General features: G+C 41.2%; 1 protein-coding gene across 10 annotated transcripts in view; it reads right to left on the bottom strand.

Annotated features, from left to right (window-relative positions):
- Positions 1 to 16092, bottom strand: part of BTRC (beta-transducin repeat containing E3 ubiquitin protein ligase) — a 128393-nt gene that overhangs the window by 12400 nt on the left and 99901 nt on the right. For all 10 annotated transcript variants that reach the window (XR_013839335.1, XM_079977445.1, XM_079977447.1 and 7 more), the window contains 7 exons: positions 14487 to 14718; positions 10279 to 10465; positions 6713 to 6809; positions 4888 to 5025; positions 4240 to 4358; positions 1241 to 1490; positions 764 to 882 (listed from right to left, as the gene is read on the bottom strand). Coding sequence is in view for 9 of the 10 variants with exons in the window: in XM_079977445.1 (XP_079833571.1) it covers positions 764 to 882; positions 1241 to 1490; positions 4240 to 4358; positions 4888 to 5025; positions 6713 to 6809; positions 10279 to 10465; positions 14487 to 14718 (1142 nt within the window). In the remaining variant the exon portion in view is untranslated. The remainder of the gene's footprint in view (positions 1 to 763; positions 883 to 1240; positions 1491 to 4239; positions 4359 to 4887; positions 5026 to 6712; positions 6810 to 10278; positions 10466 to 14486; positions 14719 to 16092) is intronic.

The raw sequence follows: 16092 nt of genomic DNA, 5'->3' as shown, positions 1-16092 counted from the left end.
CTTTCTAAGATACCCTTAGCAAGACTTCAAATAGTTAATTCAGCTGTATTATGTGAGTTAAATAAATATATATTGAATTCATTTTGAACTCAGATTTTTGGCGGATCTTGACATTTCTAGGTATATGGCACCCCCTGCCTTTTTAAAACCTTATTTAGTAACAAATTAGGCCTGGTTTACATACAACACAGAGTAAAGTGGTATAATCCTGAAGGGCTAGTGTGAGCCACATCACTTCAAACTGCAGGTGAGGGATACCTGTCTTGAATGCTCCCCTACATTTAACCAAAAATAATAATGAACCATCTCCCCCCATTTCTTTTTTTAAAAAAAAAAACAGGACAAAGGCATAGGAACAGGTCTCTATCTACTATACTAGTTTGTTTGTTTTTAAAAGAAAAAAGCTTATTTTTTGTATGCGGGGGAGAATTCAGAAGTGCAATCCTTTACCTGCAATCAGAAGCAGTACAATCTCAGTTTAATAAGTAGAGGGCACGCGGATGTGCTAAAGAGCACATTACAATTGCATGCAACATTAGTCTAATACTGACTGCTTCTTTTTAAACGATAAAGTGCTGGAGCAGGGCCTTTGGAGTGGGAACAGACAAGAACATGTTTAAGTACACCTTCACCGCTGCTTTGTCTCAAATTGGCATTTTGTGAAAAAATGGCCATTTGAGAAGACTGCAAACACTGATGTGTAATGTATGGTTTGGCTCTGAGAGAGGCAGCATGCTGTTCAGGTAACTGTTGTGTTTCTTACCTGATTGTATTATCTGATGAACCACTCACTACTAGTCTGTCTCTGTACTGTAGACATGCAATACCTCGCTTGTGGCCATTCAATGTACGCACAAACTCACAGGTACTTGTGTTCCAGACCTGTAAGAGAGACACAAGTACACACAGAAGAAAATAATGGACAGGGATGTTTATGAAAAAGTCATAGATTGTTGATGGGAGACAGTGTGGTGTGATGGTCTGAGTGTTGGATTAAAGACTAGGAGGCAGTGGATCACATTCCCACTCAGGCATAAAACTAAAAGGATGGCCTTAAGCCAGCCACTCACTCTCTCAGCCCAATCTACACTAACAGCATGATGATGAGAATCAAAGTGTGTGTGAAGAAGGGAACCATGCCCTCTTGATGAAGGCAGTATAGGAAGGCAGTATAAATGTATTGCGAAAAAGAAATAAATAAAATAAATGTCTAATGTCATCATGATTTCATGGTTTGCACCTTAATCGTCCTGTCCCCCGATGCTGATACAATGTATTTGTCATCGAAGTCGACCACATTGACGGCTGCCCTGTGTCCAACCAGTACCCTTCGTAGTGTGATGTCTGTTGGGGAGGCCATGTCCCACACGGCAATGGACCGATCTTTGGAGCATGTCACCATCATGCCATTATTAAAACGTAGATGCAGTACTGCTTCACAATGATGGATCAGGGTGTTCAGCATCTCACCCGTATTAACATCCCACACTCTGGAATTTGTGGCAGAAGAGAGAAAAGAGGGGGAGGAGAGAGATGTTTTAAGATCCATTATTAAGCAGAAGGGGGAAATATGCCAAACATTCCTGTAAAAGATGTGCTAAATAAGTAAGTCTGTCCGCCTAATTTGGTAAATTCAAATAGTATTTCAATAAGAATCTAATTCTTCCTCCCAGCAACTTTGTGTGGTAGGACATTATTATATCCATTTTACAGATGGGGAACTGAAAATGAGAAAATGTGTAATTTGCTCAGTGTCACACTGTGAATCTTGGGCTTGGCTGCAATTTGAAGCAAACTGTCCTCCTTTGGGTTTAGTCAACAGCACAGCTATGGAGTCCAACAAACAAAAGTTAACACTGTAATGTCCAAACAGAGTAAGAAAAAGCAAGAACCTCAAAACAAAAGGATTTAACAGGAAAGAAGATCTGAGGACTGAAATCTTCTACTGCATGTGCTGAGTTTCTGTGCTTGTGGGCGTAATGCAACATCTAAACTAGTACAGAATTTAGTTTGCGGAGCGCTTCCACCTTTGTTTTAAAAATCATGTCTAAAAAGAACAAGGGCAAAATTTCTCAAAAGGCAGGTCCTTCCTCAGCACATTTCAGTCTTCTTAGCTTTCAAATAATCCATATCAACCCATTCCAAATCAGCAAAGCCTCCAAAATGGATAATTTACTCCCAACACAGAATTACCCCTGAACCAAATATGCTGCTCTTTCTTATGACTGTTTTTTAAAAAAATTCTAGGCCACAGGACTTGAACAATTCCTGAGCAATAAAAAATGTCATGTAGCACCCACAATTTGAAATATTCCTTTTGTCCTGCTAAAAGCATTGTATAATATATTAATGGCTGGCATTAAGGAATTTAAAATATTCCTGCTAAACGAAAAACAGTTTAATTGGATATTTCATGCAAGCAGAATCTGTATGCTCAAGAAAACGTGCTGACAGCTATCTGTTCCCAAGGACAGGTGTGTGTGTGTGTGTGTGTGTGTGTGTGTTGAGAACCCTGGAATCAAGGGTTTAAATTGCTGACTCTGAAGGCTATTTTTACCAAAACTTATAGAAACAGCCTTCCATTCTTTGTGCATGCCTTCCACTGTCTCTGTTTTGAGGGCAGAATTTGAATAGGGCTTGTGGAGCAAATCCATCTTTCTTACTTCCAACCTCTTCTTGAGCACTAGGAGTAGCATGGTAGCCAAGACACTCATCATACAATCCCCCAATCTCAATATAATTTACCGTATTTTTCGCTCTATAACACTCACCTGACCATAACACGCACATCGTTTTTAGAGGAGGAAAACAAGGGAAAAAACATTCTGAATGAAACAGTGGATGTATCATTTTTAGGCTTCATGCTGTGGCCACAGACATGTGATCTGATGGTGAATTTGGGGTGACCCAATGCAAAAATCCTGAGAATTCCTGTGGATCCATGCTTTGTAACCACGTTTTTGCACCATTGCAGCCCCAGGCAACAGTGGGTGCGTGATTTTTTTGGTGCAGGCTGTAGCCATGGACATGCTATGTGATCTGATGGTGAATTTGGGGTGACTCAGTGCAAAGATCCTGAGAATCCCTGTGGATCCATGCTTTGTAACCACATTTTTGCATCATTGCAGCCCCAGGCAACAGTGGGTGCGTGATTTTTTTGGTGCAGGCTGTAGCCATGGTCATGCTATGTGATCTGATGGTGAATTTGGGGTGACCCAATGCAAAGATCCTGAGGATCCATGTGGATCCATGCTTTTTAACCACGTTTTTGCACCATTGCAGCCCCAGGCAACAGTGGGTGCGTGATTTTGGGGGGGCAGGCTGTAGCCATGGACATGCTATGTGATCTGATGGTGAATTTGGGGTGACCCAATGCAAAGATCCTGAGGATCCATGTGGATCTATGCTTTGTAACCACATTTTAAGTGGGGAGCGAAGGAAAAACAAATAAGGGACATGAGAGGGGTGTGCAGAGAAGCAGCTGGCTAAGAATGCAGGAGAGGGATTTAACGGGAGGGAGGAAAGAAAGGCAAAAGTTTCCCCCCACCCAAGCCAGCCATCTCTCTCTCTCTCTCTCTCTCTCTCTCTCTCTCTCTCCCTCCCTCCCTCCCTCCCTCCCCCTCTCTCTCTCCCTCCCCCTCCCCCCCTCTCTCACTTCCCCCCTCTCTCTCCCTCTCCCCCAGCAGCACCCGAGCACAGAGAGGAATTCCCCTCTGCTTGCCTGGAGGGGAGGGGCTTTCCCTGCTCTTTGTTCCGTTTCAGCAAACACAGCAACGAAACAGAGGAGGGTGGGCAGTAAGACCCTGAGGCAGAATGCAGGAAAGCAGCCGCTTCCTCTTTTCAGATTTCCCTTCTCCGTGAAGCGCCGTGATTTGATTTTTGCCTGATTTTTCAGCTCCAGGGACCACACATTCACTCTATAACACGCACAGACATTTCCCCTTCCTTTTTAGGAGAAAAAATCTGCGTGTTATAGAGGGAAAAATACGGTATTCCAAACTACGGTTTGACACTGCATGCAAACTGTTAACTTTTAGGCTTAATTTTCAAAAGCTTTTATCTGGTTGGTTAACTGCTTTCTGTTTAATTTTTTTTGCTTATTGACTGTTGGCTCTATTCTCTGCCTTTTATATATTTTTTCACTAAAATGGATTGTTTTAATTATGGGGTAAACTGCCTTGGAGGCCTGTATTTGTTAGAAAGGAGGGATATAAGCATTCTCAATAAATAAATAGCTACCTGACAGTGGAATCCGATGATCCAGTGATGATCACCCGCTCATCGTACTGGAGGCAAAGGACTGACCCCGTGTGTCCAGTCAGAACCCTCTTGCATTCTAGCGTATTCTTGTCCCAAATCTAGGAAGGCAAAAAGGGCACACATTTGGGATTTCACCACAAGGTAAACAGATTGTATTGCTAGACTGGCTCTTTTGTTTTTCTGTAACGCAGCATTTTATTTACTAAGGCGAGCAGAACTTCTTCTAAGTGGCACACAGTGCACTTTGTATTCCACAGGCACTTTGGAGCAATATAAACTATCCTTAATATCTCTGTTTTAATATGAACATAGTCTTTACCCTTCTCATTAGGGAACAGGAAGACTTTAATTACTGAAGGACCAATAACGTGGCTAGCACTGAACAGAATGCAAGAAAATGAAACAGATAATATAGATTTATCCTCCTTGTTTGGAAGAAAGGGAGGAAAACCAATGCAATTCATAGTCAGACTTGATGGGGGGCACGAGGGGAGGGAAAGGAAGACAAGGATTAACCTCATCCTTCTCTGTTTCTCTCTTGCATTAGTCCTCCTAAATGAAGTTACACCTGCATTCTTCTGGGGAATGGATTTTGTGTTCAATCATTGCCCACTGGGGAGCTCTCACCTTGATGGTATTGTCTCGGAGGCCACTTACTATCTTCTGATCATCATATTGTAAACAATAAACCCCTTTGCTTGTTTCACTTCGGCAGTGGATTCGCTGTAAGCTGTGCCTTCCACACCGCCAGTTTGATTCTATTGTCTGGGGGAGAGAGAAACAATTATAAAGTGTGGAACAAACAACATGGAAATTTTGCACCAATAAAGCCTGCTGGACTCCTGGGACAACAGAAGCAGCTCTGATGCTGAAATCATTTATCATTAGATAGAACCAGAGCAAGCTGGAAGGAAAGGGGACAAGTCCTTCTCCCCGCCACTTTCCCAATCCCTAGCTTCCATAAAGTTTCAAATCCCTCTAAGATGATTCTAGTTACTACAAAGAAAGCAAAGGCACCAGATATCTAGAATATAGCTGAAATTAGTAGGCTAATTAGTTCCATTCATTTCAGTGTGTCTACTCTGAGTAGGGCTAACATTGGATAAAACCCGGGATGTTCATTTCCCCTTGTGTTGACTGTCCATTAGGTAGGTTTTCCCCCTTCCCCCACACTGATGGCTCCACAGGTATCTGTCCCTTCAGTGATCTTCAAGAATGCTGAACTGGCCACAATTCTCTTTTCTTTTGTTTTGTTTTTTTTAAAATATTTTTATTGAGCTCTTTTTCATATGAACAAAAACAAACAGAAAAAACAAATACAAGAAAAAAAAAGGAATAACAAACAAAGGTACCATATGGCAAAATTACAAGACCACCGGCACATACACCCATACAAAAGAGAAAAATAATAATAATAATAATAATAATAATAATAATAATAATAATAATAAAAAATATATACCCACCCATCCCAAAACAGTGATTGACTTCCCTTCAAAACGGCTTGAGTTGTACTCCCATGTTATTTTCCTGCAGGGTATTTTTCTTACCTTGTTTACACCTCTCAAACTTTATGTATCGCCAACTGTGATTTTAATGTTACCTAGATTTGTTTCCATGTATGTAAGGAATTTACTCCAATCGTTGATAAATTTTACATTTTTCTGATGCCTGATCTTCTGTGTCATCCTTGCTAGCTCTATATACTCAAATAACTTAGATTGCCAGTCTCTAATGGTTGGAATATTAGGGGTTTTCCAGTTTTGCGCTAGCAGTATCCTGGCAGCTACCGTTGCGTATTGAAACATGGTTTGGTCCTCTTGTCTGATCTCCTTCCCCACCATCCCTAAGAGCAATTCTCTTTTCTTTTGAACAGCTTCTCCAGAATTAAGGTCAACAGTGGGTACTGTAAAAAATGCAGGTTGCCTTGATTTGGTCTCAGTGACACTTGGAGAAGCTCAAACAGTTGTTTGAGTCAGTAAGACTTACTGTGATGAACTTTGTACATCCCTTGATCACAAATGTGACACTGTGATATGCTTCTTCAACGGAAAGGTTGCCAAATTTAATTCAGTGTAATCATGGAAGTTGAACTGAAATGGTATAATACACTGAGATTTAATTGTGGTGAGATGGTATAATCCAAGTGCCTGAACATTCAACTCCCTTCAAAGAAGGGGAGACCAAATATCAATGGATTTGGTACATATGACTCCTAAGTGTCTTAAAGACAGACTACTAAATTGTTTTTTTTATAACAGGACGCAGAGGGAAAATGTGTACAAATATGTACACACTATCACATCCAGCTTCTCTTTCATTCTACGGTAGATGCAGTAGGAAGCTGTAACTGGCTGGCATCTGTGCAGGAAATTTGAATTGTTTCACACACAACAAAGGAGCTCAGATGAGGGTTTCACATACAATTGCATAGCCGTTTTCTGGCTCTTACCTCTATATCCTGTATAATTTTGGGATAAAGTGCTCTGTAGAAGGAATTAGGAGGGGCTATCCCATCGGGCGGCTTGTTCTTAAAAAGATAATGTCCCCTAAAAGAAAGGAAGAAAGAAAGAAAAGCAGCATTGCTCATTTAGCCATGGCTATTTCATTCAAGGATTTGCGAGAGAGACTTGTAGAGCTCTTGTGTTTGGTAGATGAAAATGGATGACTAGACCAGATTTAAAAGGGATGCTGTAGGGTCCGCATCATAATACTACTGCCTTTAGACATGTGGCAATTCATAAAATAGTAGGCATCTAAATAAATATAAGGCCGTTTTGCAAATAAAGGTGGATAGATAAAAGGGTCCTTCAAAGGAGAGTGAGAATAGGAGAGGACCTCAGTATGTTCCCCACATTCTAATTGCTCCAAAACAAAAAGAAATTAAGCAATTCATAGTATCAGCAATAGCATTTTACTGCTCCTCTAATCTTCTGAGTAAACTGCATTGGCTTCTTCCTCAACTTAGCCTGGTCATGGAATGCACATTTTTGCCAGAGAAAGGGAGGGAAACCCAGTGAACGGCAATCACTTCATGCTGTGTAAATTTTTTAAAATTCCTCATCCTAAAGTTAAGGAGCCACCTAACACTGTGCGGAAGCTAGTAAACCCCACCATGGGCATGCTAACAACTCTTCTGCCTGGCAACATTCCTTGTGAAGCAGAAATGGGCACAAATCCTCAGAGTATAATCCTGGCATGTGAGGCATGGCATTTAGCCTAGGCCAGCTCTCTGCTCCCCCTTTCACTGTTGCATTATTTCCGACAGGTTTTTTCCTATGCATTCCTTCCTTGCCACAAATCTGAAAATATACACTGAGAAGTTTCCTTTTGCGTGAGGTGCCCTGGGCACGTGCAAGGTAAACCATGCTTTGGAAGAGTGATTTGAATCAACAAAATGACTAATAAAAATACTGAGCAGTGTGATACAAGGGGGGAAAATACATACAATTTCAAACACACATTTCTGGAAAAACTAAGCTCTAACAAATCTCCCATGTTTTAAAATATGGCAGGTATAATGCTTTGCCTACAAGAATATCAAGCTTTGCAAACTTTCCCTAGTTGTGTGTGTAGCTCAGCAACACCTTATAAGTAAGCAATGGTACCCTCTGCAAACTAGCAGATTTGTGTCCCTAATGAGAAAAAGAACCACAGTGCTGAACTGTTAGCCGAGAAGGTATCAGAAGCTACTCATTCCCCACTTTCTATCTTATGAGTATGCATCATTCATCTCCCTGGAAGAGAACTCTATGCAGGCATCTTGAAGATGTTGGAAGCAGCACATTCGCATTACTGCCTAGACATTTTGTCAGTGTGCTGTTTGACATGTTAACTATGACCCACCAAGATCTCCACAATCAGAAGTCAGTTTTGCTCACTACAGATTCTGAAGCGGCAAAAGTAATGTCTGTGCCTTGCTTGTTGTTAATTCTGCCATGGGAAAGTAATCTGGGTACCTCTAGAAATCAATACTAAATACAGAACTGTATTTTAGGTATTTTTCGAAGCACTGAAAGCATTACACAAACATTTTTTCTGCCCTCATAATCTATTAAACTGTAACATATTTCTAGTGCCAAAGCCCTTAATAGAATTTGCACTTGGCAAGTTTCTGGCCTTATTTTTAATTTTTGTTTTAATAGCAGCTAAAATGCCTTAGCTGTCACCTTTGTCTTGTTTATGAAATATTCATACCCATTTCCTCACAGACAACATACGAGGGAGGCTCCTTGGATAGAAAATTATGTATTAAAGGGATTACCCAAGAGAGCGAAGCATCTAATGAAATGTTAACAGAGCAGCTCTAGACTTGGGGAAAGTCTTGCATAATAGAAAAAACTATTCCGTCTGATTAACTAATCTATCTGAATTTCTGCATGCTTGCCCTCAGTGGTTTGTACTCTTGGCTTTATGGCTAAAGATAAAACAGGTCTCTAATTGTGAAAATCTGCTGAGGAAAACAAAAGTGACCTAACACATTCATAACATGTAAAATGCACCTACTTTAGTTGTACAACGAGTACAGAAACTTCTGAAAGTCTAATGAATTAATATATCAAAGACTGCTCTAAGTAACGGGAGGGAAGGATACTGTATGTTACACAGACTTACGTTGCTTGTTCACCCACCAAAAAGAAGGGCCATCACTGGTGGAGGGTTGAGGTGAAACAGAGTGACCACCCCAGACTCTGGACTTGGCTGATGGTCCACATCTGGCACTGGCAGCTACAACTGGCAGCCCTGCTACCTCCCACCCAACAAGGCTTTGCACCTCTTCCCTTCATACAGCAAGGCAGAGAGAGAGGAAATGGGGTTGGAGGGCTTTTCCAGCACATCTGCTGCTAAACCAGCATCCAAAGAAAAAAATATAAGCCCGTGTGTGTGTGTGTGTGTGTGTGTGTGTGTGTGTGTGTGTAGAGAGAGAGAGAGAGAGACTAAAGTCATTGCAAATCACCTGACGGTAAAGAAAAAAAATTGACTTCTATTATCAGATGGCTCTGCAGTTTGTTTCGACTTTACATTTCAACCTCCAATGAAGGCCTAACATTGATATATGCCGAAAAGCATTGGGTTTATTGACTGATTGAGTGATTATATTCATAGCCCATCTTTTTCTCCAAGGATCTAAAGGTGGCATACATAGTTCTGCTGCTCCTCACTTAATCCCCACAACAACCTTGTAAGGTAGGTTAAGGTTAGAGGCAGTGTCTGGTCCAAGGTCACCCAGTGAGCCCGATGGCTAAGTGGGGCTTTGAATGCTTGTCTCCCTGGTCCTATCCTGACACTAATCACTACACCACAGTGGCTCTAAAAACTCCATACAGCATCTAGGGATTTTTCTCCTTCCCTTTTTTGGTAAAGGAAAAACAATTTTGATGGGGGAGAGGAAGGGCTGCCATCACAACCACCGCCATTGCCATGAAAAGAAGGAGGAGCAGCAGAATATATATATTCCGGATATGAGAGGACTTATCCCCTGTTCCTGTTACTAAGCTTGGCCAGTCATCTCTGGAGGTAGAACTAAATTACTGGATTCTGCTTCCAGATCAAGGGAAAGTGCCTACCTGCCCCAAGTTAGGAAATAATACATACTCCCAAAAAACAGCCTCAGAAAAAAAATGAAGACTGAATGGTAGAATTTAAAAGGCAGTCTTCAATTTTCAAATAAAATGAACTGTCATACCGATGACCTAAAGCTGTTTTCAATTTACTTGTTTTGCTAGGCTAAGTCAGTGCAAGGATTCCTGTTAGCACAATGGGACCTTTCCCATGCCATCCCCAAATCTGTTCTGGAGGGTCTGGAGAACCCACAGAACAGCAGGTGATGGGAGGCGATGGAAGATCGTTCCATCAGAGAAGTAGAAATTCTTGCACTGATGGAATGATCTCCTTAGCATTCCATTGAATACAGCCCCATACCATTTAAAAACCATACCACTGCAAGTCGTAAATTAGCAGCACCTACTCCTACTCCCTCACTGAGCAAGGGAAAAGATGCATGAAAGATGCTCTCACCATCCTCTCCGCTCCGCCAAACCCCTCCACAGCGAGTCTGTCCGGACCATTCTCTCAATCAGCTTCTTCCACAGCATGCCATCAGATGTCACTCGGTACCATTCCTTGCACACCAGCTCAACAGCACACAAAGACTTGGCATCCAGGTACGACAGGATATTCTCGGCGATGTGATCCAGGCCGCGAGCTGGAAGGAAAAAAGTATAGGCAATTAATCAGCACTGGAGAGTTCATGAGAAGCCCATCTCTGCTCAGACATTTTCACCCCCACTGTTGCTCATTCCCTTCCCTATAATGCAGAGCTGGGATGATTGGACAGAAAATAGTCTCCTGTGAAGTTCTGAAACCAGTAGCTTCTTATGGATAAGAAACAGCAAAGCATTAAAGATAAAAGTGGAAAGCGTTAGAGATGATCAATAATCCTGGAAGCCATTTGCAATCTATTTCTATGAGTTTTAGCACTAGGGGGATGTTCAATGGAAGGCTTTTCTCACTTGATGACGCACCCCCCCAAATCTTGCTATATTAGGACCATTTCTCATTTTGCTACTACAGCTGTTCTTGTATTCCACCAGCTCAGAAAGCTACTTTTTGATGCAAAGAAGAAAGGAATAAAGTGCATATCTGTTCCTAATACAGTATGAAGCCTGAAGGGTTACCTGTGTTCTTTCTCTCACTCATTATATATGTGTGTTTGTGTGTGTGTGTGTGTGTGTGTGTGTGTGTGTGCGCGCACACAGAAGTGTGCACAAAAAAGAGGAAGTAATAAAGAGTTTTACTGATGCCATTAATTTTACCCGGTAAAAGACATGCAGCAAAAACAGTGAAAATTGATAACATTTTCCAGCATTGCTGTTAGAACAGCCAGTGAGTCTCATCACAGCTGCCATTTAAAATAAAAATAAATAAAAAATGGCATTGACTAAAATAGGAAAGGGGCATGACAGTAATAAGCTGGTCAATACCACATAAGCAAATATGGGGTTCAACCTTGACTGCTTGAACTGGATGGGTTCCTCCATTAACTGAACACCTTACACTAAACCTCAGTGTGTGCAGTGGCCTCAGAAGAATAAGAGGACTTTAAAATAAGATGATTTCACTTATAAAGCTTCACTTGGTTTCTATTGTAAGGCACAAGGGAGTCTGTCAGGAAGACTTCTTTTTTTGCCATCTGATTTTGGGCAGTCATGTAAACAGGCAATGCATTAAGGTGGGCAACAACAAAAAATTGCCTTTCTGTTTACAAAATTCACATGTCAAAATCTCAGCATTTATTTTTAAATCAATTTCTATGAGGAGATTAGACACAGTCCTAGAAGCAGAAATGCAACTGTTATGCTAAAAATAGTGATCAAGAAGGCACCTGAGTAGCCATACCTGCACCCTACTCCAAACACACCTGGAGTAGATGGAGGTTGTCTGAAATGTAGACCCAAAGTTTTACTAGACAAAAGTAGAAAGTAACTTGCTAGAGTTCTTGAAACTAATGACAGGATGACAGAAATGGTCTGTCTGGGGCAACCCAGTCAGATGAATGGGGTATTAATTAATTATTATTATTGAAGGGAGACTGGGTATGCCACTTACAGAACCTAAGAGGTCCAATTATCACTTACAAAAAGGGGTGGTGGTGGTGAAGCTTTTAATGTTTGGCAGACTAATGTATTTTAATATTTTGTTGGAAACCGCCCAGAGTAGCTGGGGAAATAAATAAAATAATAATAATAATAATAATAACTACTACTACAGGACTAGAAAGTTTTAGGAACAGTGGGAGTTGCCATATACATCACTGGGTCAATCTAGTTCAGTATTGTCTACAACTCACAGTGGAGGGGTTCAGAGAAGAATCTTACCTGGGAGATGCCAGGAACTGAACTTGGCATCTTTTTGTATGCAACCCATGTGCTCTATCACTGAGCTACAATCCTTCTGCCATGCGTTGGAAAGTACTGGATACTTAAGGCGTATATTATAATTGAACCAAGAACTTAGAAGTGCTCCCACATTACAAATGCTTCTCATATATGCTAGTTCCTATCATAGAGCTAGCACAGAGAAGACCTAAAAAATACATGCACATAGACCAAAGTGCTCTTGTGGGATCTTGAGGGAGAGACTCTCGCTCTCAAACTGGAGGGATGCTTCTGTCTAAAGTCATGAGCGATCATCAATTGGAATTGTGGGTAAACCATGATTTCTTGTGGCATCTAGTGAATACGAGCTACTGGGTTTTTTGAGTGGGTAGATTAATGTTCAATTTGCAAGGCTACTTTAGTTGCTTGATCAAATCCACCCTCACCCCCAGTTTCACTTGGGAAAGAGTCAAGCATGCCAGATTAGCATAGCAGGCAACTTTTCTCTCCAAATAAAAACATCCAGAGAGAGATCAAATGCTTCATTTCCTGCTCTTGTTACAGCTGCCCCAAAGACTGAGCTTCATTTGTCAACAACAGAGGCTAAGCGTAGGAAGCCATGAATGCATTTTGGGATGGCTGGGGTCACATGTTTTACATTTAAGCAGACGATTCAGAGTGAGATGCCTATCAGATGATTCTGATCAGGATTTACAGAGGACACGCTGTACCAAGACTTTGCTGCTGACAAGCAGAAGACCTGATAATGAGCTTCTCAAGTATCAAAGTAGTTTTTCCTCCCTCCATATTCTCAGGACAAATTTATGAAAAGTAATTTTATAAAGAAATGTGATTTCTAAGAGACAACTCTTTCAACCCCGACACTCCCAGATGTTTTCCTAAAATGAAAAATAAACCAAGCAGCATAATTCCACTTGACAGACAAGACAAACTTAAGCAAGTAAAAGAAATACTCAACAGACCAAACAAAACTTTGCTGTTACCACCTTTTCCAAAGGAGTGGGGTGCTGTCCCTTATTTCTGCTACATCTCGAATGCAGCACAATGTTAGGAGAGAATCTGCTCCTTTTTTCAGCTCTGAGTTTGGAGCTGGGGAGGGGCAGAAAGTAAGCTCCTGCTTGCCCACAGCTCACTGTTAGGACAGAAGGTTGCTTTCCAGTGTGTTCCTTGGGCGCTAAAAGCTCAGAGCACATTCAGGCACAGAGACAAGCTGATGGGCCTCCACTTTCCTGCTTCATCTCACAGCTGAAGGCAGAGGCATCCTGACTTGATCTGCCTCTGTGTCCAACAGTGGCTCCAAGTTTGGAACACCCCTTGGGCGCAGAGATAAGCCCATAAGCTTCTGCCTCCAATATCCACCTCCAACCTGAAAATGGGAGGTGAGGGCACATCAGTTTGCTTCTCCATGTTAGTCCCAAGTTTGGGCTCACCACAGCCCAATGTTCCATTTGCCACAGTGAGGCAGTGATAGATACAGCTTATTTCTCCAACACCAAAAGCTATTGAAGAATATACTTAAGTATAAGCTGTGATGTTAAGGCTTTAGATTTTCATCATTCACTATGTTAAAGCTAAATAAATTGGGCAAAATTCCAGGCAAAAAAGAAGAAATGTCAAAACTTTACCTATGAGCATATGTGGCAGGCACAGTGTGACTGCAGAACATGACAACCACCACCTTCTATAGAGCATCTTTCTTTTCTACCACAATTTAGGGTGGGAGGAATCCCTTCTAGATGGCAAGGAGGACTTCCCTCACAGGAGCTTCTGGACCAGGGGTTGTCAACCTGGCCCCTACTGCCCACTAGTGGGCATTTCAGGATTCTAGGAGGGCGGTAGGGGCTTCTACGGCACAAGCTGAATCCTTCTTTCATTGAGCACTGGTGGGCAGTAAGGAAATTTTACCATCAAGAAAGATGAATTAGTGGGTGGTAGGTATAAAAAAGGTTAACTACCCCTGTTCTAGACTGAACTGAACATGTTTCATAGGAAATAATATGCTGTATAGAAATGACATGAACTTGATGACCCCTGCCCCAAGACCATGCTAATTTCTATGATCCAAATCCTGTTAACTGTTGTGTGCCCCCAGTAAATGAAAGGCAACTAACCAAACATAACAAGTGCACCTGGGGGGGGGGGAGACCATGAGAGCATACATTTTACGATAGGTGACATATCCTCAAATGGCAACTCCTTTCTATGACTCCGGGACAGAACACCCTGCTACTGAAGAAGGCTGTTCGAGAGATATGAGAAGTCAAGGTCTTTTTACACGTTTTTGAAGCCTGCAAAGTCTGTGTGTTTGCCAATAGCTTTTCAGACTACCTGGTAGTGCCGTGATGAAGTCTCTCTGTAACATAGGTTTGAGGTATGAGTTGATGTGCCCGTGCTGATAATGACACATCTGGGAGATGAGATGTTCCACAAATTCCACTTGGTCGGACTCTGACCACTGCTCAAAATACTTGATACAGAGCTCCTTCTCCTTTTCATAGCTTGCAGATAGCTTCCTTTGCTTTGGCACAATCATGCTTGAAGTGCCATTGGCAAGTTTTGTCTATGGAAGAAGAGAAGAAAATGTACAACACTGAATTTTTCAGGGCAGAGAATTTGACATCCTTAGAAGACAATACATTACACATAAACCTACCCATGTGATGGAACAAACAAATCCACCCAGCTCCTAATTACATGTTATATAGTCTAAACTTCTGCCAGTTTCCAGCCACTTTAGTGTACTGATACATGCCTGTCTGATGCTTCACACCTAAAACCTTTTTTAAAAGTCCATTCTGGACTGCTACTAAAATTGTGAAAAAAATATATAAGATACAAAAGGGGAGGTCCCCAATGCTGCTGTTCAGCATCATGCAGAGTATGAAACAAATATGTCTTATTCAAAGACTACGAACATACAGAAGTGAAACTTTAAAAATAACATTTTATAAAACTATGTGCTTTGACTTTCTGGTTTTATAGTGTTAAGATACTCACCATGAAACCGGCTCCTCAAAAACAAATTTCAGGAATGGATAAAAAGTATGAACCTCTTCTATGATAGTTTTAAGGAGGAGGGACAATTCAAATGTTTTGTTGACAAATTTAACTAGATTTAAGTAACAGTATCTTGCTGCTATTGAGGACATCCTATGATGTCCCATGTTGTTCCATCACTACCAAACTAAAGGTCCTTTAGCATATGTTGTCTCAGACATTTCCTTCCAATAGACTGAAACACATCTAGGGAGGACAAGTGTGCGTGTCTTGAAGACTTCCAAGAAGTTAAGGCCATCAGAAGTTTAGATAGTGCACATTTGTTATTAGACATAATTGTAATAGTCCATTAAAGAATAGTGCAGCGACTTGCTACAGACTGTTATGCATGGTGATAAAAAGAAATAACCCAATACTCCAATCTTGATCTTGTAAAGGCACTGCACTGAAGAGTAAACTTATAGGACCAAACAATTCCCTGTGCAACTGCTGGGATCTAATCTGAATTGCAGCATTTGATCAGGCGAACCAAGTTATTGGTCTTACATGGCTGAGTGTGGAAAGAATATAGATGGACACAAAGCTCAGTGTCCTTTATACATAAAGACTTGCACCCTGATAACTAGAAGCCTCACCCTTATGCCGAAATGTCAGTCTTCTGGAAATACTTCTTGTTTTTCTAATATACGGTACTATATGAAAATAAAGGATGTGGGTTGTTGTTTTTTGTGGGTTTTTTGCAGATTGAGGGTTAGAATGAAAACAGATCTTACATATTTTTTCATATACCACTAGGATCCGTATGCTACACAGACAGATTCTACGCCATGCAGAACAATCATACCTATGATTGATTGCTAATGCTCCTTCAGCAATTGACCGACAAGCAAAATATTTGGTTGGCAAACCAAGAAACATCATAAACAAAATTGGATCC

Source organism: Podarcis cretensis (assembly GCF_951804945.1).
Source record: "Podarcis cretensis genome assembly, chromosome: 5".
Classification (NCBI taxonomy): domain Eukaryota; kingdom Metazoa; phylum Chordata; class Lepidosauria; order Squamata; family Lacertidae; genus Podarcis; species Podarcis cretensis.
The sequence above is the reverse complement of the archived record's forward strand: the minus strand, read 5'-3'. Positions and strand labels throughout refer to the sequence as shown.